The following is a 23507-nucleotide window of genomic DNA, read 5'->3' as shown; positions in this document are numbered from 1 at the left end:
GAAGTTTTGGCAAGGTCAAAAACATTAAATAGCTGAATACTGGTTGTTCAACCTAGTAGTTCCAGACAGGAGAATGAGCTTTTCATTTAAACGGCTCTGTCTTCTCTACACCATGAAACTACACAGTGGCCAAATCCCCTTTTCTGCACTTATAGACAGTGAACTGAGAGAGAGGGTTGGCATCTGGGCATGCTACAAGGAAAAGTTCTGTTATGAGTACGCCTTCCACCAGAGAAGTGGAAGAATTGGGTTCTTTCTTCACAGCCCTTCCCATGGTGCACTCAAGCTTTCCTGTACTTGTGGGCAAGTCATTATAATTTAATGACTATGATATTGGAATAAAGATTTGGGGATTCAACCACAAGAGAAACAGGTGGAATGACTGCACCAAAAGCCCTTCAAAATATCTTACTTCTCACCCTGGGAAAAGTTTTTGTTTCATTCCCCTTTTTGCCCACAACCATCTTGAGAAGGCAGAAGCATCACTACCTACTGGATAAATATTCCCTTTTACAAGATAGCGTTTTTCTGGTTTCAAGAGCAGGTAATCTCCCCGGAATGGTACAATTCGCGGATTGGGATTGCAGCCACTCAACTCGGAAATACGGTCTGAGTAAAGTCCTGCACATGTCACAACATATTGACATCGAACCTCCTCTCCCTAGTGCAAGAGAAAAGAACAGTGACTTGTGGGAAGTAGAAAGATTAGGTGGACGAGGGGGAGAGGGAGAGGGCGGATAGATGATAGAAAAAACAATAAGGGCACAGATATGGACTTCTTTCTTTTTATTCCTTTTAAAAGAGAAAATTAAATACAAGTATCAGCAAAATAAGTTCTTCAGCATTTAGGTGGCAGGTAGGAACTTAGGGCAGTGGCACACAAGAGGATGTACCTTAAATTTTGTACTTTAATCTAGAGATATAGTGGTTGACCTAGTGAGGATACCTAACAAGCCACACACACATACACCCGGATTTTACTAAGACCTAGCACGGAACTTAACTACTTGTTGCATGAAGTAGCAAACTTCATTTAGGTGGCCCCAACCAATTTGGCTTCCTTTGTATTTCAGATAGCTTCTCCTGTCTTACCTAGGAGTAATTGATCTTATTACTCAATAACCTTGCACAATTCCAACTGTAACCTACCCACCAACCAATTTCTGCTTCCTGATCAGTATCTACTTTGCAAACAGGCTACTTTCAAAAACTCATTCATTCAACCCACAATTACTGAGAACGCACACTACAGTCAAGGTTTGCTTTAATGACTAGGAGACTGCTAATCTTAGGCTGTGTTTTCTCATAAATTTTATTTTGTGATTATCATCTGCGTATTTTTAGCTTTACTCTGCCAGGGTTAGCCAATTTGCAACTCTATTTCCTAAATGATTTCATTTAACCCTAATTCACCACCACACTCTAATTTCTATCGCTTTATTTCTAACAGAGGAGACAACTAACACCTTCTTGCTTCAGGTAATTCGTTCCTACATCTCCTTCCCCGAGGACCTATTTCTGAAGCCTTGGAGTTCTCACCTGCCTCAACGGTTTTTCTTTCTTTGTAGCCCTTACTGATTCAGCCTTATTTTATCTCTGTGTGCATCCTATTTTTGCTAAGCTACCAAGATAAGCATCTTTTCAAGAGTTATACAAGTCACACTGATGATAAAAATCAGATGAAACTTCTTTGTAGTGAATTCAAATTAGCTAGACTAAACCATGAAAGTTTTAAGATGCTTGAAGTCAAAGGACCATGTCAACAAAAACAAAAGTAGGTTGGTATCTTTCCTGTTCATCTAGAGTTATATACCAGAAGTACAAAAAAATTCTTTATGTGATATAAATCTTCTAGTTAATGCTTTAAAGGTCAGCAACTCTTTGTTCTTACAACATAAAATGAAGAGGAGCTTTATAAATGTAAAGATAAGAGAATTTATAGAATGGTACCAGAATGCAATAACCTAGAAGTTCTCTCTTAAAAGCTCAAGGAACAATTCTGAAGAAAAAAATGATTAAAAACTGTCATACATCTCTGAAATCAGTTTATGCTATACACGAAACAATTATTAAATTCAATAACACATTAATTTCACACCCAAAATGGAAATTTTGAATTTACATTGAATTATTTGTTCAAACATAAATTTCTTTAAAAAAATAAACTATGCATTACTATTGCTATTTCATAAGTGAAAGACTTTTTCCCCATATGCAATCTATAAATCTTTAGTTTGCAAATCCTCTCCCCAAAAGTTTATTTTAAAAATTCATTTTCTTTTAACCTGTCATAAAAGCATAGATGTTCAACTTGATAAGTTGACTCAAACTTTTATTTTTTCATTTTTTTTAAACAATTCCAGTTATTTATTTTTTTAATTTATTTTTAATTTTTTTAAAGATTTAAGTTTACCTGATTTTTGGCTGCGCTGGGTCTTCGTTGCTGCACGCGGGCTTTCTCTAGTTGCAGCGAGCGGGGGCTACTCTTCGTTGCGGTGTATGGGCTTCTCATTGCAGTGGCTTCTCTTGTGGAGCACGGGCTCTAGGTGAGCAGGCTTCAGTAGTTGTGGCGCACAGGCTCTAGAGCACAGGCTCAGTAGTTGTGGTGCACGGGCTTAGTTGCTCCGCGGCGTGTGGGATCGTCCTGAACCAGGGATCGAACCCATGTCCCCTGCATTGGCAGGCGGATTCTTATCCACTGTGCCACGAGGGAAGTTCCTCAACATTTTAAATTATATTTTATAATTTAAAATATATATTAATATTATATTTTAAATTTTAAGTTATATTATTTAACTATACTAAAAGAAAACGTCAAAATAAAAGCAACAACTATAGCAAATGTGGGTGAAATACACAACCACTGGTAACCCATAGGCCCCTGCATATCTTGCATCACATGATGCTGTACTCTAGTGAAAATGTTCCTTAGATGAGGGCAGGGGCAGAAGCAGACTTTTAATCTTTTTTTTTTTTTTTAGCTTTATAAAAGTTTTTAGTAAACGTTTCCATCAGTTTATTTTATATACTACTTAAAAACAAAAAATCACAGGTTTAATATTAATGCTTTAAAGTATTATACACCAAAGAAAGCCAATTTTCATTCATGCTGCAAATTGGTCTGTGTTTTCTTTACTCCTGTTTACCAGATAATCTTCAATAATTTCTGCAAAGAGACTTCTCTTCAACAGAGTATAGGTAAGAGGTAAAAGCTAGCAGGTAACTTTATGACAATAGTCTGAACCATAACAAGGAAGTCCATTCCCACTTAAGCCCCATCCCATAATCCCATTCATCACTAGCAAACTGCACAAAAGTCATCGCTGAATGGGAGCAAAAGCTTTTAGTCTCTCCTCATCACTTTGTACTTCAACAATTGTCTTGCAAATTCCCTTGAAGTTGGCATCTGTTTCAGGGAGCTCTCCGTACTCAGCATCATTTTCATCTACTGGGACGACTAAGCCTGCATCATGAAAAGTCTTTGTCTTGACTTTCTTATCTCTATGTTTCATCTTCATGGTTCTCTGTTCCAATGAGTAACCCAGTGCTCTGGCCGCTTCTGTGCAGTTTTCATCTATGTTTTTCAAGGGACTAGTTTTCTTTTTATGTTACTTAAGTTTTTCATCAAAACAAATTTGACTGCAGCAAACACATTATCTCCATTTTGACCAATTATACAATTTTTCTTTGCTCCATCTGTACCAGCATATACAGGAGGTTCATCAGGAGACTCCCTGAAATACCCCATGTGGAACTGAATTTTATTATCTCCAGTAATAACAGTCTGGAACTCAGGAAGGTCATAGTAAAATCTCCAGTGAAGGTTAACATTGGGCTTGCTAATTTTTTGTTCATTTTATACTTCGCAAAGACCCACTAATCGAAGGCCAAGGCTTGCAGAAAAGTGAATCAGCCGACTTCTCAGGATCAAGTTCTTCACAGAAATTCCAGAAGTGATAGAAATCTTCAGGCAGGGCTTCCCTGGTGGTGCAGTGGTTAAGAATCCGCCTGCCAATGCAGGGGACACGGGTTCGATCCCTGGTCTGGGAAGATCCCACATGCCGTGGAGCAACTAAGCCCATGCGCCACAACTACTGAGCCTGTGCTCTAGAGCCTGCGAGCCACAACTACTGAACCCACGTGCCACAACTACTGAAGCCTGCACGCCTAGAGCCCATGCTCCATAACAAGAGAAGCCACCGCAATGAGCAGCCCACGCACCACAATGAAGAGTAGCCCCCGCTCACCTCAACTAGAGAAAGCCTGCGTGCAGCAACAAAGACCCAACACAGCCAAAAATAAATAAATAAAATAATTTATATATAAAAAAAGAAATCTTCAGGCAGAGAAAGCTTATGATGATTTTCTACTTCTTTTCTAAAGTCACTGGAGACATCAGCTTTACAGGATTTACTCCTCCTTCACATCAAATGTTTTTTCACACTGTTGCTCCTCCACACCAGGCCTGCACTTCCCACCACTGCCAACCATTCTGCTTTTTCATCCTTTTTTGAATGGAGACCCTGGTTGCTCTGCCACTTGGGCCACATGATCCAGCAGCTCTGATGGTAACTGAAGTGCGTGGCCGATAGTGATGTTTTATGGAGACTGTGGTAGGCCCCTAGAGGTGGAATCACAGTACAGAACCTTAGGATTTTGGAGGAAAGTTATACCATCCTCTGCAGGTAATTAGCCTCCTTTTGAGAAAGTGCTTCTGCCTTTGACTCAACACCCGACCACAGGTCACCAAGTAACCATGTGAACTACCCATTATGAACTAGGTATTGTCTGACTCACCAAGCCGTAAAATTGGGTGTGTACACAGCACTCTGTCATCAAGAGGAAGTGGAATATACAAGATAAGGGTTGTATAGGTCCTGTAGGCACACATAAGTTGTGCAGGCAAGTGGCTCAAATTCCCATGACCTCTACTGCTAAATCATCTCCTCCCTCTCAGCCTGCCCCCATGGCCCCATGGAAAGTTCTCTGTGATCGGCTGACCAAGGAAGAAAAAAAATACAGGCCTGGTTTACAAATGGTTCTGCACAACATTCTGGCATCACTTGAAAATGAACAGCTACAGCACCAGAGCCCCAGTCGGGAGTGGCCCTGAAGAACTGTAGTGAAGGGAAATCCTCCCAGGGGGCAGAACACTGAACATCATACTTGGTTATTTATCTTACCTAGAAGGAGAGATGGCTAGAAGTATGGATTTACACTGCTTCATATGCAATGACTAATGGTTTGCTGGATGGTCAGAAAAGAGAGCTCTGGAGAAGAGGTATGCGAATGGACCTCTCCAAACAGGCTCAGATAAAAAAAGATATTTGAGTACTATATGAATGTTTACTAAAGAGTGATCATGGAAGAGGAAGATTTTAATAATCAGTAGACAAGATGACCTGCTCTGTGGACGTTAGCTAGCCTCTTTCCCCAGGCACCCCTGTCCTCACCCAATGGCTTCATGAACTAAATGTTTATGGCAGCAAGGAGGTAATGCAAGGGTTCAGCAACATGCACTTACTCACCAAAGCTGATCTGTTTACAGCCACTGCTGAATGTTCAGTTTGCCAACAGCGGAATCAACAGAGCCACTGATATGGTCCCTGGACCACTTCAATCAAAAACCAAAGGCAGCACTCAGTGCTCACTGGAATAGACACTTGCTCTGGATACAAATTTGTCTTCCCTGCCCACAATGCTTCTATGGAAACCACCATCTGTGAACTTATAGGGTGCCTTATTCACTGTTATGGTATTTTACTTAGAAGAATTACTTCTGATCAGTGAGATTATTTTACAGGAAATGAAGTATAACAATAGGCTCATGCTTGTGTAATGCACTGATTTTATCATTTTCCCCACAATCCTGAAGCTGCTGGGTGACAAAAAGTAGAATGGGCTTTTGAAGATTCAATAACAGCACTAGTTGGCTGGCAACACCTACAGGCCTGGGGCAATGTCTTCCAGGATTCTCTACATGCTCTAAACCAGTGACTAATATATGGTGTTGTTTCTCCCATAGCCAGGATTCACAGGCCTGGAAATCAAGAGGTAGAAAATGGGAGTAGCTCCTTACTATTACAGTAAAATTTTTTGCTTCCTATCCCTACAACTTTTGGCTCTGATGGTCTAGAGGTCTTAGTTCCCAAGGGAAAAAACGCTTCCATTAGAGAATAAGCAATGGTTGCATTAAGTTAGAAATTGATACTGCAATACTTGGCCACTTCGGGTTCCCCCTGCCAGTGAATCAATAGGCAGAGGGGATTACTGTACTGAGTGGGGTAATTGATTCTGACTCTCAAGGAGAAACTGAGTTGCTACCACATAGAGGGCTCAGGGATGATAAAGAGGAGTACGTCTGGAATGTAGCTCTCCTGGGACATGTCTTAATTTTCCCATGTATTATTATAAAAGTTAATGGAAAGTACCACAACCCAAAACAGGCAGGGCTGCTAATGGCACAGACACTTCAGGAATGAAAGTTTGAGTTACCCCACCAAACTAGGAATCATGACCAGCTGAGATGCTTGCCAAGGGCAAAGGGACTATGGAATGAGTAGTGGAAGGAGGAAATTATAAATATCAGCTATGACCACATGACTGGCGACAGAAATGAGGAGTGTAGTGGCTATGGGTATTTCTTCCTTATTTTGAAATAAATATATTTGTCTATAAATTACCCAATTATTTCTTTATCCTCATTATTATGGACTGAACTGTGTCTTCCCCAAATTCATACGTTGAAGTCCTAACGCCCAACGAGACTGTATTTGGAGACAGGACGTGTAGGGAGGTAATTAAGGTTAAATAAGGTCACAAAAGCAGAGCCCTAATCTAATAGGAATGGTGTTCTTATAAGACAAAGAGATACCAGAGGTTGCTCTCTCCCGCTCTTTCTCTGCACATGTGCACGCATGGAGAAAAGGCCACGTAAGGACATAGTGTGAAGGCAGTCGTCCACAAGCTGAGAAGAGAGATCTCATCAGAAGCCAACCCTGACGGCACCTTGACCCTAGATTTCTAGCCTCCAGAGCTGTGAAAAAATAAATTTCTGTTGTTAAAGCCACCCCGTCTGTGGTGTTCTGTTAAGGCAGTCCTAGACGACTGACACACCCATCTCTGTCACTTCCCTATTGTGTAACACCTCAACTTCAGTACTATCGACATTTGGGGCCAGATACCTCTTTGTTCTGGGGGCCTGTCTCTCACATTGTAGGATGTTTAGCAGAATCCCTGGCCTCTACCCACTAAATGCCAGTAGCATTGCCCCCCTTCTACTAGATGTGACAATAAAAATGTCTCCAGACATTGCCAAATGTCTCCTAGGAGGAGAAACTGCCTCCAGTTGAGAACTACTGATTTAATATAAGACGCTTGAATTGTGGTTAACCTTTTATCTCAGTATTTAAGTTGCAGGATCTCAAAGGGGGAGAGTGACTCAGCTAGAAAAGAAATGAACATTCACGATCAATAAAGTAGACTTCGTATCTTTTTTGGAGAGTAAGCATGTCTTCAGGTGTATGGAAGATAGTTGCACCTTGTGGATGGAAGCATAATTTTTCTACTCTCTTTATTTGGAAGTTAAATATGGTTATAAGGGGTGTGAACGGATGCCAAGTTGAAAAGGGATGGACTGCAGGGGGTTATACTGTGTCGATCTGGTTAAGCTGGGAACGACAATGCTTCCCTATATGGTTCCAGCTTAAAGCTGACCAAACAGGAATTGCATATGGTTTGGCAGGCAGAAGTACAGCAGCAGCCACTATTCTCTGAAGGTCCTTCTAGTCCAATGAAGTGACAAACACCCACTGCAGAGTAAATTACAGCTCCATATTCAGCTTCCCAACTACCGATCCTACTGATCAAGCACTGCTCCAGCCCACTGCTTGGGTAGAGACAGAGGCAAGAGCTCCCCATATCTCCTCATGAGCTTCCTGCTTGCATTCCCACTTCAGCAGCTAGACACACGTGGCTTCTCAGACAGGCTGGAGATGCCTCTGATCTACCAGCTCCCCTTCTGAACCCGCACGTCCCCAGATCCTTTAAAAATTGTGTAAGGGGACTTCCCTGGTGGTCCAGTGGGGAAGACTCCACGCTCCCAATGCAGGGGGCCCGGGTTCGATCCCTGGTCAGGCAACTAGATCCCGCATGCATGCCACAACTAAGAGTCCGCATGCCACAGTGAAGATCCCACGTGCCGCAACTAAGACCCAGCACAGCCAAAATAAATAAACAAATATTTTTAAAAATTGTGTAAGGCCTAATTCCTATAATATACTCATTGATGACTCTACTCTCCTGACTGAACTCTGACCATTCAGTGAACATACAGCTAACGAAATGCTTCTATGCCATTCAATAATTCTTGTTTTAGACTATGAGAAGATGAAGAAAAGCAGTCCATCTCTCACTGCACAACCTGCTCCCTGCCCGCAAAGTCTTCTCATTAGCAGACAGTTCATAAGTTAATGTAGATAAGTAGGCAGAGCAATAAAACTATCAGTTTTTATTACTCTAAGTGCTTATAATCCTATCCTTTGCTGGCACAATCACTTCATGAAGACATTTCCAAGTTGAAACCCTTCTTAGAATGAAAGCTGTTACACTGCTCTCAAAGGATTTCTCTCTGAATAACTTTTACATTAGACAAATTTCACTCAATGACATAAAATACAGCACTGTGGTTAATTCAACTTTTTAAGAAAGGAGATGACAGTAGATAAAGTAGATGAAAGTAGTTTTGCTTAAGAATCTTTACCTTTGTATTCCTTATAACAATTGGGTATTTCATCCCTGAAAAAAAAGTAGTGAAAGATTTATTTTTAGCAAAAGAAAGCCTACATTAAATGAAATATTATTCTAGTAATAAATTTAAAGGATTGTCTCTGTCATGACCATTATTGCCCCCTACTTTTCATTCTAAAGTTTTTTACCAAGTAACAAGATTAAACTAGTTCATATTTGACAATATACAAAACTCTGGCATGTTTTTAGCATATTTTATTTTAATTCATTTAATCTATACTTATAAACCATGCCCACCCCAGCTCCAAAATAGGCAGTCCTAGCTTTTCCGTGAACTGCAATCCTAGAAAACAGGCTAGAAAATGGGTCATCATAAATCAGTATGCATCTTCCCACAGGACTCATGCTATGACACTTGTTGTTCAAGTCTTGGTTATCTGAATCCTTGCAGATTCTAAGTTGTATAGAGAAGCAAGAGTTATCACAACACAAAATTTCCAATGATAAACTATTTATAAAATTAGTTCCCAATCAGATACATGTGATCTCAAAGACCTATAAAGCATATGTGCAGCAGGTAAAACATATGATCTACTTACTTATATCATAGATTTGATTGACTATGCTACCTAACAATCTCAATTATTTAACAATTTTGCGCATCATCTTAGAATTTAAAAGGACGCTGGGAGAATGACTCAGATAGCCCAGATCTCCTTAAAACCCTGTCAAGGAAGAATGAACTGAGCACTACTTTTTTTCTCCTTCAAATTTCCCAACAACGAATTTAAGGCTTAAAAACTAATCCATTTGGTTTTAAACAAAAATTTGTCCCCAAAGCAAAACAAAACAAACTCTAAGTACAGGCTATGATGGAGGAACTGGGTGGGGTGGAGGGGGAGTTCAGAATGGCTGAGTCATGCCCTATCCCCAGACAGTCTGATTCAGTAAGACTGGGTGATGCTAAAATCTGCATTTTTAACAAGCATTCCCAGGGGATTCTGACTCTAACCTACTGGATAGGGAAGTGTTTGCAGGCTAATTTTCCATAAACAGCCTTGGCAGTTCGGGTTTTAGCACCAGTCACAAGTGTCCCATCAGTGCCTAGTTCTACCAGCGCAAGACTCACCAGAAGTCCCAGTTCTCCCATATCCGGTCTCACCCTCACCCCTTCTGTACCTGCCTCCAGCTCTGTGCCCTACTGTAGCCTAGCTTCTGGTGGCCCTCTTATCAGCGCTACCCTAGCCAAAAATAGTCCCGAGTTTGTTTAGAATTCAGTATTCAAAAGAAAAGACAAGGATAGCTTACCATCTTTACTTCTTGAAGGACTTTCTTTAGCCATTTCAATATCTTCTACTTCAAAATTGGTCAAAACAGAGCCACCTGCTTCTTGGAAATCCTGGGCAAATGACAAAGCCACCTGCCGATAGTCCACAATGCCAGTATAAGGACAATCAATAGCCATTAGACCCTGGGACAGAATTGTGAAAACGTCAAGACAATACAATTAAAAACCACTGAGCATAGGTTGCGCAATAAATTTGATTTTTGGCTGAATTTTTTTACTGTTTATATTGATGGATAACACACAATTAGCCTTTCCTGGCAAACATCTGATAGTCTTAAAGAAAAATAAAAGTGCTCAATTCAATGCCTAAATTTGAAATTGAATACATATATAATTTGTCTAACAGATAAAAGAAATAATACTAGCTAAATAAGAAAACCTCTATAGTCAGGAAATAATTCTCCTCCTTAGAGGAGTTAATTTTTCCAGGCTCTTCCAGCTGCTACAATGAGTTTTTCTGTTTTATTTATCCCTTACCATATCTGATTCTGATTCATATCTGATTCTGAATCAAATAGTGTATCACCAATTATATTTTAAACAAACTAGAGATTTTTCCCAGTTGTATATTATATGTCATGCACACTCAGTGAGAGCTCAGAGTTGTTCACAGTGTTTGCCGAGTGTTGATTTGATTTGCTGCAGAATCTATCTTCAAGACTACAACTACTGAATGGAGATTTTATGTGGTTAATTCAAACTTTCTCTTCAGGTAATATGAGAAATTAATAGTCTGGGTCTTTTGTTGCTATGTTGGGGTGTGTGTGTGTGTTGTCACTCAAAACATGTTTAAACCCTATAAATGAATGATCTACAACCACACCTATTTAATTTTTTGGAATAAGTATTGAATGTGCATTGGCTTTTCTAATTCTGAAGAAAAGGAAACGAGTAGCATTTCACAAAGTATTGACTACATTTTGGTGAATCCTTGGAAATGGCACCATTTTCTGTTGCCTTATTGTATATAAGAGTATATCAGTTCTCCCAATCAATTGCCCCTAAGAGGGTAGCCTGGTTCCCAGGATAAATGGCACCCAGAAGTTGAGCACGACAGGTAAATGCTGCTACCCTCCTGTTTGGCCAGGACTGCACTGTTGTTGCAGTTTTAAAATGATATCTGATAATATTATTTTAAATATCTCATCTGTATTCACTGCTCCACCTCTACCCCAGTGCATTTACCTGCTTGGCCTTTAAAAGCTTTTGACTTTGCCACCCATCCCTGACCAATGCTTCCAAATGGCCAGATGACACTAAAGGTGAAGGCTCACAAAATGCCTCACAGTCTCTTTTCACAAACTGAACATAACATTTGGCAAGCTTCATCATTTTCCTGACAGCCTTGCTTCCAGAATATGACAGCGTTTGCCAAGAACAGGAAATCATTCCTTCTGTTTCAATACAATCACACGTAAGATTTTACATTAGAACTTATATTGCCTGAAATTCCTAAATTCGCAGGTCAAATAAGTATAATTCAACTTCAAACTACAAATGGTATTTGGGGTACAATAACCTTGGAAGCTAACTTAGGATAATACTAAGAGTTTAGCCACAAAAAATAAGAGTTTAGTTACAAAAAACTTCCTTACGTAGCATAAAAACTATGTGACAAGTGTGATAACAGGGTGATAAAAACATGCTGTAAAAGTGCTTCATATCAATATTTTTTTATAATCCCAAATATCCTCTTTAGTCATCTTATACTCCTATAACCCAGCACATGCCTGACACACAGAAGCACTCAACTATTTACTGACTGAATGAGCTGTCTTTAAACATACTAGATTCCTCCCCTGCCCCAGACCTTCCCTAACAAGTTTTCCTTCTTCCTTCCCTTTCTAGCCTTGGCTGTGACTGTCCCCATGAGATGTTGGTGTGCCCCGCCTATATGTGTAGTGGGGGGAAGGTGGAGCGAGTCACTGCTGCCCAGCAGTCGGACACTCTGCCCAGGGCAGGGTTGGGGGACAGGCTGACTGTGTCTGTCAGCCAGCAGGCTGGGCGTGCACTGTCCAGGTTAGCAGGTCAGAGCTTGAATCTGAGGTTATGGTAGGTCAGGTGGCTGGAAAAGAACCAGGCAAGCAGGTCAGGGAAAGTTGGGAGCTGGAAGTCAGTCAGGAGGCTAGAGGAACAAAGGAACGTGTGCCTGACCAATAGTGCTCAAGAAAAGGCAGACGGATCACCACAGCTAAGGTCAGAGGAAGCAGTCAGGATTTACCCATAGCAAGCACTGACAAGAGCTATCCTTCAAAGTCAAAGTTTACAGAGGCAGTTTAAAATTTTCCAAGATACTTCCCCTAGGGGCACTTAATTTTCTTCTTAAAGAGATCTGGTCCAAGAAGCCCTTTCAGAGTTCCCCTGGCAAACTGTTTCTTTCTGGAGGGCCTGGAAGAAACAAATGTGACCCTATACCATGGAAATTTTGCCACCCATTCTTGGTAGTGGTGGTGAAGTTGGGGGAAAAGGAAGGAATTTACTGAAGACACTTCCATGAAATAACCAGAGTATATTTTCTGCTATGCATTGCCACCCCTAAATATCAATACACCTAGACATTGATAACTATAATGTGGCATTCTATAAAGCAGATCACTACTGCAGAGGACTCAGAGAAAAGTAGGATATACCTCTTTTATAAGTTACACTATTTATTCATCTTTCAAGTGGGGGGTTCACTTCTGAAAAGATTTTCCTAGACTTTCAGACTAAGCTAAAAGCTCTCCCTTACCTTGGCACAAGACAGAGTATCAGTTGTATCAGAAGACTTATCACTGTATTAAAATTGTATTTTCTGCTATACTACAACTTCCTTCAGGATGACAACTATGTCTTACTCACCTTCACATCTGCAGTGCCCAACATAGTGTTTGGCACATAGTAAAGAAGAAAATGTCGGTTAAACTGAACAAAAACATACAAGTTCTGAGTCAGATCTGGGAGGAGGGAACTCTTTAGGAGCTGTACAACCTTGGAGAATTACCTTAACCAGTTTCTTTACTTATAAGACACAAAAATATGCATGCATACGTAATTTGATTATCTATACACACATACTTCATCTACCTCATTCCAAGACACGTGAGGATCACATGGTCAGGTACACAGAACAATATCCAGATTCATCCTTAACCTTTATGATTTATGAAGAGTTGTCCTGTTTTTTGTTTCTTTTTTAACAGTTAGGCATGATATAAAGAACCATGGGGCTTCCCTGGTGGCGCGGTGGTTAAGAACTCACCTGCCAATGCAGGGGACACGGGTTCAAGCCCTGATCCGGGAAGATCCCACATGCTGTGGAGCAACTAAGCCCGTGCGCCACAACTACTGAGGCTGCGCTCTAGAGCCCGTGAGCCACAACTACTGAAGCCTACGTGCCTAGAGCCCGTGCTCTGCAACAAGAGAAGACACCGCAATGAGAGAAGCCCTCGCACCACAACAAAGAGTAGCCCCTGCTCACTGCAACTGGAGAAAGCCCGCACACAGCAATGAAGACCCAATACAGCCAAAAATAAATAAATTGAATAAATAAATTAAAAAAAAAAAAAGAACCATGGGTCCATGTTTCTATTTTTTTTCTACCTTTAAAGTGCTGACAAGGATACATGACAGACAACGATTGTTGTTCCAGATGATTAGCTGGAATCTTCCAAATACTCCAGATTTCAGTACTGCCACGAAACCAATAATCCTGTTTTCCAAACTCCATAATCAATATTGCTTTTATATCATGACTAAATCCACAGTGGGGTCAGGGGCTCATATGTCCTTTTATTTATTTATTTTTTTACACCAACCTTAAAGTGTGAAAGAGCTTTTCATTAGTACATAAAAAGAGAAACACATGTTAAAAATTAGCATGCCTTCCTGGGGGAGGTTATAAATTATTTTATTCTCAAATGGCAAGGTAATAATTGATACAGATCAGTGAGATTCTGACATCATAATTTCACAACCAAATCCCATCAAAATCACATAAAGCTATAAAACAGCAACCGGTTTAGCTGTTTTATATTCAGGAAGCGCTCAATAATTTTTGTAAAGCACTGTTTAGATGTGAGTTTAATTGCTTCATTTTTTTTTTTAATAGACTTGATTTTTTAGAGCAGTTTTAGGTTCACAGAAAAATTGAGCAGAAGGTACAGAGATTTCCCATATACTTCCTGCCCCCCATACGTACAGACTCCTAATCTCTTTATTTATTTTATTTTTTATACAGCAGGTTCTTATTAGTTATCCATTTTATACATATTAGTGTATACATGTCAATCCCAATCTCCCAATTCATCACACCACCAGCCCCGCCGCCACTTTCCCCTCTTGGTGTCCATACGTTTGTTCTCTACATCTGTGTCTCAATTTCTGCCCTGCAAACCGGTTCATCTGTACAGTTTTTCCAGGTTCCACATATATGCATTAAAATACGATATTTGTTTTTCACTTTCTGACTTACTTCACTCTGTATGACAGTCTCTGGATTCATCCACATCTCTACAAATGACCCAATTTCGTTTCTTTTTTATGGCTGAGTAATATTCCATTGTATATATGTACCACTTCTTCTTTTTTTTTTTTTTTGCAGATGGTGTAATATTTTTAATAAAAAAAAATTTTAGTTGGACCCAGCTTACATTATTTTTTTTTTAAACATCTTTATTGAAGTATAATTGCCTTACAATAGTGTGTTAGCTTCTGCTTTATAACAAAGTGAATCAGTTATACATATACAATATGTTCCCATTTCTCTTCCCTCTTGCATCTCCCTCCCTCCCACCCTCCCCATCCCACCCCTCTAGGTGGTCACAAAGCACCGAGCTGATCTCCCTGTGCTATGCGGCTGCTTCCCACTAGCTATCTATTTTACATTTGGTAGTGTATATATGTCCATGACACTCTCTTACCCTGTCACATCTCACCCCACCCCCTCCCCATATCCTCAAGTCCATTCTCTAGTAGGTCTGTGTCTTTATTCCCGTCTTGCCACTAGGTTCTTCATGGCCTTTTTTTTTTTCCTTAGATTCCGTATATATGTGTTAGCATACTGTATTTGTTTTTCTCTTTCTGACTTACTTCACTCTGTATGACAGACTCTAACTCCATCCACCTCATTACAAATACCTCCATTTCATTTCTTTTTATGGCTGAGTAATATTCCATTGTATATATGTGCCACATCTTCTTTATCCATTCGTCTGTCGATGGACATTTAGGTTGCTTCCAGGTCCTGGCTATTGTAAATAGAGCTGCAATGAACATTATGGTACATGACACTTTTTGACCTATGGTTTTCTCAGGGTATATGCCCAGTAGTGGGATTGCTGGGTCGTATGGTAGTTCTATTTGTAGTTTTTTAAGGAACCTCCATACTGTTCTCCATAGTGGCTGTATCAATTTACATTCCCACCAACAGTGCAAGAGTGTTCCCTTTCCTCCACACCCTCTCCAGCATTTATTGTTTCTAGATTTTTTGATGATGGCCATTCTGACTGGTGTGAGATGATATCTCATTGTAGTTTTGATTTGCATTTCTCTAATGATTAATGATGTTGAGCATTCTTTCATGTGTCTGTAGGCCATCTGTATATCTTCTTTGGAGAAATGTCTATTTAGGTCTTCTGCCCATTTTTGGATTGGGTTGTTTGTTTTTTTGTTATTGAGCTGCATGAGCTGCTTGTAAATCTTGGAGATTAATCCTTTGTCAGTTGCTTCATTTGCAAATATTTTCTCCCATTCTAAGGGTTGTCTTTTGGTCTTGTTTATGGTTTCCTTTGCTGTGCAAAAGCTTTTAAGTTTCATTAGGTCCCATTTGTTTATTTGTGTTCTTATTTCCATTTCTCTGGGAGCTGGGTCAAAAAGAATCTTGCTGTGATGTATGTCATAGAGTGTTCTGCCTATGTTTTCCTCTAAGAGTTTGATAGTGTCTGGCCTTACACTTAGGTCTTTAATCCATTTGGAGTTTATTTTTGTGCATGGTGTCAGGGAGTGTTCTAATTTCATACTTTTACATGTACCTGTCCAATTTTCCCAGCACCACTTATTGAAGAGGCTGTCTTTTCTCCACTGTATATGCTTGCCTCCTTTATCAAAGATAAGGTGACCATATGTGTGTGGGTTTATCTCTGGGCTTTCTATCCTGTTCCATTGATCTATATTTCTGTTTTTGTGCCAGTACCAAACTGTCTTGATTACTGAAGCTTTGTAGTATAGTCTGAAGTCAGGGAGCCTGATTCCCCCAGCTTCATTTTTCGTTCTCAAGATTGCTTTGGCTATTCGGGGTCTTTTGTGTTTCCATACAAATTGTGAAATTTTTTGTTCTAGTTCTGTGAAAAATGCCAGTGGTAGTTTGATAGGGATTGCATTGAATCTGTAGATTGCTTTGGGTAGTAGAGTCATTTTCACAATGTTGATTCTTCCAATCCAGGAACATGGTATATCTCTCCATCTATTTGTATCATCTTTAATTTCTTTCATCAGTGTCTTATAATTTTCTGCATACAGGTCTTTTGTCTCCTTAGGTAGGTTTATTCCTAGATATCTTATTCTTTTTGTTGCAATGGTAAACGGGAGTGTTTTCTTAATTTCACTTTCAGATTTTTCGTCATTAGTGTATAGAAATGCAAGCGATTTCTGTGCATTAATTTTGTATCCTGCTACTTTACCAAATTCATTGATTAGCTCTAGGAGTTTTCTGGTAGCCTCTTTAGGATTCTCTATGTATAGTATCATGTCATCTGCAAATAGTGACAGCTTTACTTCTTCTTTTCCGATTTGGATTCCTTTTATTTCTTTCTCTTCTCTGATTGCTGTGGCTAACACTTCCAAAACTATGTTGAATAATAGTGGTGAGAGTGGGCAACCTTGTCTTGTTCCTGATCTTAGTGGAAATGGTTTCAGTTTTTCACCATTGAGGACAATGTTGGCTGTGGGTTTGTCATATATGGCCTTTATTATGTTGAGGAAAGTTCCCTCTATGCCTACTTTCTGCAGGGCTTTTATCATAAATGGGTGTTGAATTTTGTCGAAAGCTTTCTCTGCATCTATTGAGATGATCATATGGTTTTTCTCCTTCAATTTGTTAATATGGTGTATCACATTGATTGATTTGCGTATATTGAAGAATCCTTGCATTCCTGGGATAAACCCCACTTGATCATGGTGTATGATCCTTTTAATGTGCTGTTGGATTCTGTTTGCGAGTATTTTGTTGAGGATTTTTGCATCTATGTTCATCAGTGATATTGGCCTGTAGTTTTCTTTCTTTGTGACATCTTTGTCTGGTTTTGGTATCAGGGTGATGGTGGCCTCGTAGAATGAGTTTGGGAGTGTTCCTCCCTCTGCAATATTTTGGAAGAGTTTGAGAAGGATAGGTGTTAGCTCTTCTCTAAATGTTTGATAGAATTCACCTGTGAAGCCATCTGGTCCTGGGCTTTTGTTTGTTGGAAGGTTTTTAATCACAGTTTCAATTTCAGTGCTTGTGATTGGTCTGTTCATATTTTCTATTTCTTCCTGGTTCAGTCTCGGCAGTTTGTGCATTTCTAAGAATCTGTCCATTTCTTCCAGGTTGTCCATTTTATTGGCATAGAGTTGCTTGTAGTAATCTCTCATGATCTTTTGTATTTCTGCAGTGTCAGTGGTTATTTCTCCTTTTTCATTTCTAATTCTATTGATCTGAGTCTTCTCCCTTTTTCTCTTGATGAGTCTGGCTAATGGTTTATCAATTTTGTTTATCTTCTCAAAGAACCAGCTTTTAGTTTCATTGATTTTTGCTATTGTTTCCTTCATTTCTTTTTCATTTATTTCTGACCTGATCTTTATAATTTCTTTCCTTCTGCTGGCTTTGGGGTTTTTTTGTTTTTCTTTCTCTAATTGCTTTAGGTGCAAGGTTAGGTTGTTTATTCGAGATGTTTCCTGTTTCTTGAGGTAGGCTTGTATTGCTATAAACTTCCCTCTTAGCACTGCTTTTGCTGCGTCCCATAGGTTTTGGGTCGTCGTATCTCCATTGTCATTTATTTCTAGGTATTTTTTGATTTCCCCTTTGATTTCTTCAGTAATCACTTCATTATTAAGTAATGTATTGTGTAGCCTCCATGTGTTTGTATTTTTTACAGATCTTTTCCTGTAATTGATATCTAGTCTCATAGCGTTGTGGTCGGAAAAGATACTTGATACGATTTCAATTTTCTTAAATTTACCAAGGTTTGATTTGTGATGCAAGATATGATCTATCCTGGAGAATGTTCCATGAGCACTTGAGAAAAATGTGTATTCTGTTGTTTTTGGGTGGAATGTCCTATAAATATCAATTAAGTCCATCTTGTTTAATGTATCATTTAAAGCTTGTGTTTCCTTATTTATTTTCATTTTGGATGATCTGTCCATTGGTGAAAGTGGGGTGTTAAAGTCCCCTACTATGATTGTGTTGCTGTCGATTTCCCCTTTTATGGCTGTTAGTACCTGCCTTATGTATTGAGGTGCTCCTATGTTGGGTGCATAAATATTTACAATTGTTATACCTTCCTCTTGGATCGATCCCTTGATCATTATATAGTGTCCTTCTTTGTCTCTTGTAATAGTCTTTATTTTAAAGGCTATTTTGTCTGATATGAGAATTGCTACTCCAGCTTTCTTTTGATTTCCATTTGCATGGAATATCTTTTTCCATCCCCTCACTTTCAGTCTGTATGTGTCTCTAGGTCTGAAGTGGGTCTCTTGTAGACAGCATATATATGGGTCTTGTTTTTGTATCCATTCAGCCAGCCTGTGTCTTTTGGTGGGAGCATTTAATCCATTTACATTCAAGGTAATTATCAATATGTATGTTCCTATTCCCATTTTCTTAAATGTTTTGGGTTTGTTATTGTAGGTGTTTTCCTTCTCTTGTGTTTCTTGCCTAGAGAAGTTCCTTTAGCATTTGTTGTAAAGCTGGTTTGGTAGTGCTGAACTCTCTCAGCTTTTGCTTGTCTGTAAAGGTTTTAATTTCTCCATCACATTTGAATGAGATCCTTGCTGGGTAGAGTAATCTTGGTTGTAGGTTCTTCTCCTTCATGACTTTAAGTATATCCTGCCACTCCCTTCTGGCTTGCAGAGTTTCTGCTGAAAGATCAGATGTTAACCTTATGGGGATTCCCTTGTGTGTTATTTGTTTTTTTTCCCTTGCTGCCTTTAATATGTTTTCCTTATATTTAATTTTTGACAGTTTGATTAATATGTGTCTTGGCGTGTTTCTCCTTGGGTTTATCCTGTATGGGACTCTCTGTGCTTCCAGGACTTGATTAACTATTTCCTTTCCCATATTAGGGAAGTTTTCAACTATAATCTCTTCAAATATTTTCTCAGTCCCTTTCTTTTTCTCTTCTTCTTCTGGGACCCCTATAATTCGAATGTTGGTGCGTTTAATGCTGTCCCAGAGGTCTCTGAGACTGTCCTCAGTTCTTTTCATTCTTTTTTCTTTATCCTGCTCTGCAGTAGTTATTTCCACCATTTTATCTTCCAGGTCACTTATCCTTTCTTCTGCCTCAGTTATTCTGCTATTGATCCCATCTAGAGTATTTTTAATTTCATTTATTGTGTTTTTCATCATTGCTTGATTCCTCTTTAGTTCTTCTACGTCCTTGTTAAATGCTTCTTGCATTTTGTCTATTCTATTTCCAAGATTTTGGATCATCCTTACTATCATTATTCTGAATTCTTTTTCAGGTAGACTACCTATTTCCTCTTCATTTGTTAAGTCTAGTGTGTTTTGACCCTGCTCCTTCATCTGCTGTGTGTTTTTCTGTCGTCTCATTTTGCTTATCTTACTGTGTTTGGGGTCTCCTTATCACAGGTTGCAGGTTTGTAGTTCCCATTGTTTTTGGTATCTGTCCCCAGTGGCTAAGGTTGGTTCAGTGGGTTGTGTAGGCTTCCTGGTGGAGGGAACTAGTGCCTGAGCTCTGGTGGATGAGGCTGGATCTTGTCTTTCTGGTGGGCACGTCCACGTCTGGTGGTGTATTTTGGGGTGTCTGTGGCCTTATTATGATTTTAGGCAGCCTCTCTGCTAATGGATGAGGCTGTGTTCCTGTCTTGCTAGTTGTTTGGCATAGGGTGTTCAGCACTGTAGCTTGCTGGTCATTGAGTGATGCTGGGTCTTGATGTTGAGATGGAGATCTCTGAGAGATTTTTGCCGTTTGGTATTACGTGGAGCTGGGAGGTCTCTTGTGGACCAGTGTCCTGAAGTTGGCTCTCCCACCTCCGAGGTACGGCCCTGATGCCTGGCTGAAGCACCAAGAGCCTTTCGTCCACACGGCTCAGAGTAAAAGGGAGAAAAAATAGAAAGAAAGAAAGAAAGGAAGGAAGGAAGAAAGGAAGGAAGGAGGAAGGAAGGAAGGAAGGAAGGAAGGAAAGAAAGAAAGAAAGAAAGAAAGAAAAGAAAGAAAGAAGCTATAATATAGTGAAGTAAAATAAAGCTATTGTAAAGCAAAGCTATACAGGCAAAATCTCCCCCAGAAGCATATACATATACACTCACAAAAAAAAAAGGAAAAGGGGAAAAATTAATATATCCTGCTCCCAAAGTCCACCTCCTGAATTTGGGATGATTCGTTGTCTATTCAGGTATTCAACAGATGCAGGCACATCAAGTTGTTTGTGGAGTTTTAATCCGCTTCTTCTGAGGCTGCTGGGACAGATTTCCCCTCCTCTTCTCTGTTCGCACAGCTCCTGGGGATCAGCTTTGGATTTGGACCCGCCTCTGCGTGTAGGTCGCCTGAGGGCGTCTGTTCCCCGCCCAGACAGGACGGGGTTAAAGGAGCAGCTGCTTCGGGGACTCTGGCTCACCCAGGCCGCGGGGAGGGAGGGGTACAGAGGAGGCAGGGCGAGCCTGCGGCGTCAGAGGCCGGCGTGACGTTGCAGCAGCCTGAGGCGCGCAGTGCGTTCTCCCGGGGGATGTTGTCCCTGGATCACGGGACCCTGGCAGTGGCGGGCTGCACGGGCTCCCGGGAGGGGCGGTGTGGAGAGTGACCTGTGCTCGCACACAGGCTTCTTGGAGGCGGCAGCAGCAGCCCCAGCGTCTCACGCCCGTCTCTGGGGTCCGCGCTGATCGCCGCGGCTCGCGCCAGTTTCTGGAGTTCGTTTAGGCGGCGCTCTGAATCCCCTCTCCTTGCGCGCTGTGAAACAAAGAGGCAAGAAAAAGTCTCTTGCCTCTTCGGCAGCTGCAGACTTTTTCCCGGTCTCCCTCCCAGCCAGCTGTGGTGCGCTAACCCCTTCAGGCTGTGTTCACGCCGCCAACCCCAGTCCTCTCCCTGCGATCCGACCGAAGCCCGAGCCTCCGCTCCCAGCCCCGCCCGCCCCGGCGGGGGAGCAGACAAGCCTCTCGGGCTGGTGAGCGCTGCTCGGCGCCGAGCCTCTGTGCGGGAGTCTCTCCGTTTTTCCCTCTGCGCCCCTGTCGCTATGGGATCCGCGCTGTTAGCTGCGGCTCGCGCCCGTCTCTGAAGTTCGTTTAGGCGGCGCTCTGAATCCCCTCTCCTCGCGCACCAGGAAACAGGGAAGAAAAAGTCTCTTGCCTCTTCGGCAGCTGCAGACTTTTTCCCGGTCTCCCTCCCGGCTAGCTGTGGTGCACTAACCCCTTCAGGCTGTGTTCACGCCGCCAACCCCAGTCCTCTCCCTGCGACCGAAGCCCGAGCCTCAGCTCCCAGCCCCGCCCGCCCCGGCGGCTGAGCAGACAAGCCTCTCGGGCTGGTGAGTGCTGGTCAGCGCTGAGCCTCCGTGCGGGAAGTGCGGGAATCTCTCCGCTTTGCCCTCCGCACCTCTGTGGCTGCGCTCTCCTCCGTGGCTCCGAAGCTTCCCCCCTCTGCCACCCGCAGTCTCTGCCCGCGAAGGGGCTCCTAGTGCGTGGAAATCTTTCCTCCTTCACAGCTCCCTCCCACTGGTGCAGGTGCCGTCCCTATTCTTTTGTCTCTGTTATTTCTTTTTTCTTTTGCCCTACCCAAGTACGGGGGGAGTTTCTTGCCTTTTGGGAGGTCTGACGTTTTCTGCCAGCGTTCAGTGGGTGTTCTGTAGGAGCAGTTCCACGTGTAGATGTATTTCTACTGTATCTGTGGGAAGGAAGGTGATCTCCGCGTCTTACTCTTCCGCCATCTTCTCTCCTCTCCCCCACCACTTCTTCTTTATCCATTTGTCTGTCGATGGGCATTTAGGTTGCTTCCATGACCTGGCTACTGTAAATAGTGCTGCAGTGAACATTGTGGTGCATGTGTCTTTTTGAATTATGGTTTTCTCTGGGTATATGCCCAGTAGTGGGACTGCTGGATCATATGGTAATTCTGTTTTTAGTTCTTTAAGGAACCTCCATACTGTTCTCCATAGTGGCTGTATCAATTTACATTCCCACCAACAGTGCAAGAGGGTTCCCTTTACTCCGCACCCTCTCCAGCATTTGTTGTTTGTAGATTTTCTGATGATACCCATTCTAACTGGTGTGAGGTGATACCTCATTGTAGTTTTGATCTGCATTTCTCTAATCATTAGTGATGTTGAGCAGCTTTTCTTGTGCTTCTTGGCCATCTGTATGTCTTCTTTGGAGAAATGTCTATTTAGGTCTTCTGCCCATTTTTGGATTGGGTTGTTTGTTTTTTTAATATTGAGCTGCATGAGCTGTTTGTATATTTTGGAGGTTAATCCTCTGTCTGATGTTTCGTTTGCAAATATTTTCTCCCATTCTGAGGTTGTCTTTTCGTCTTGTTTGTAGTTTCCTTTGCTTTGCAAGAGCTTTTAAGTTTCATTAGGTCCCATTTGTTTATTTTTGTTTTTATTTCCATTACTCTAGGAGGTGGATCAAAAAAGATCTTGCTGTGATTTATGTCAAAGAATGTTCTTCCTATGTTTTCCTCTAAGAGTTTTATAGTGTCTGGTCTTACATTTACATCTCTAATCCATTTTGAGTTTATTTTTGTATATGGTGTTAGGGAGTGTTCTAATTTCATTCTTTTACATGTAGCTGTCCAGCTTTCCCAGCACCACTTATTGAAGAGACTGTCTTTACTCCATTGTATATCCTTGCCTCCTCTGTCATAGATTAGTTGACCATAGGTGTGTGGGTTTATCTCTGGGCTTTCCAACCTGTTCCATTGATCTATATTTCTGTTTTTGTGCCAGTACCATATTGTCTTGATTACTGTAGCTGTGTAGTATAGTCTGAAGTCAGGGAGTCTAATTCCTCCAGCTCCATTTTTTTCCCTCAAGACTGCTTTGGCTATTCGGGGTCTTTTGTGTCTCCATACAAATTTTAAGATTTTTTGTTCTAGTTCCGTTAAAAAACGCCATTGGTAATTTGATAGGGATTGCATTGAATCTGTAGATTGCTTTGGGTAGTAGAGTCATTTTCACAATATTGATTCTTCCAATCCAAGAACATGGTATATCTCTCCATCTGTTTGTA

At 41.0% G+C, this 23507-nt stretch overlaps 1 protein-coding gene and 1 pseudogene across 4 annotated transcripts in view; both read right to left on the bottom strand.

The window, feature by feature from the left end:
* L2HGDH (L-2-hydroxyglutarate dehydrogenase) overlaps positions 1 to 23507 on the bottom strand; it is a gene marked incomplete at its 5' end in the record, with an annotated part of 58938 nt that overhangs the window by 11705 nt on the left and 23726 nt on the right. Inside the window, 4 exons of one of the 3 annotated variants that reach the window (XM_082384854.1) lie at positions 494 to 661; positions 8762 to 8796; positions 10057 to 10219; positions 13338 to 13408. In XM_082384854.1, coding sequence (XP_082240980.1) covers positions 494 to 661; positions 8762 to 8796; positions 10057 to 10213 — 360 coding nt within the window. Of the gene's footprint in view, positions 1 to 493; positions 662 to 8761; positions 8797 to 10056; positions 10220 to 13337; positions 13409 to 23507 lie in introns of those variants that run through there. The other 2 variants (XM_082384852.1, XM_082384853.1) reach the window with 2 other exon arrangements.
* On the bottom strand, positions 672 to 6868 carry LOC309625404 (histone PARylation factor 1-like; annotated as a pseudogene). The gene is made up of 3 exons (XR_014249423.1): positions 5529 to 6868; positions 4337 to 4621; positions 672 to 3964 (listed from the first exon to the last, which is right to left on the bottom strand). The product of XR_014249423.1 is annotated as a histone PARylation factor 1-like (transcript).

The sequence above is a fragment of the Balaenoptera borealis genome (genome assembly GCF_965194805.1).
Source record: "Balaenoptera borealis genome assembly, chromosome: 3".
In the NCBI taxonomy this organism is placed as follows: Eukaryota; Metazoa; Chordata; class Mammalia; order Artiodactyla; family Balaenopteridae; genus Balaenoptera; species Balaenoptera borealis.
This window is presented reverse-complemented; position numbering and strand designations above follow the sequence as displayed.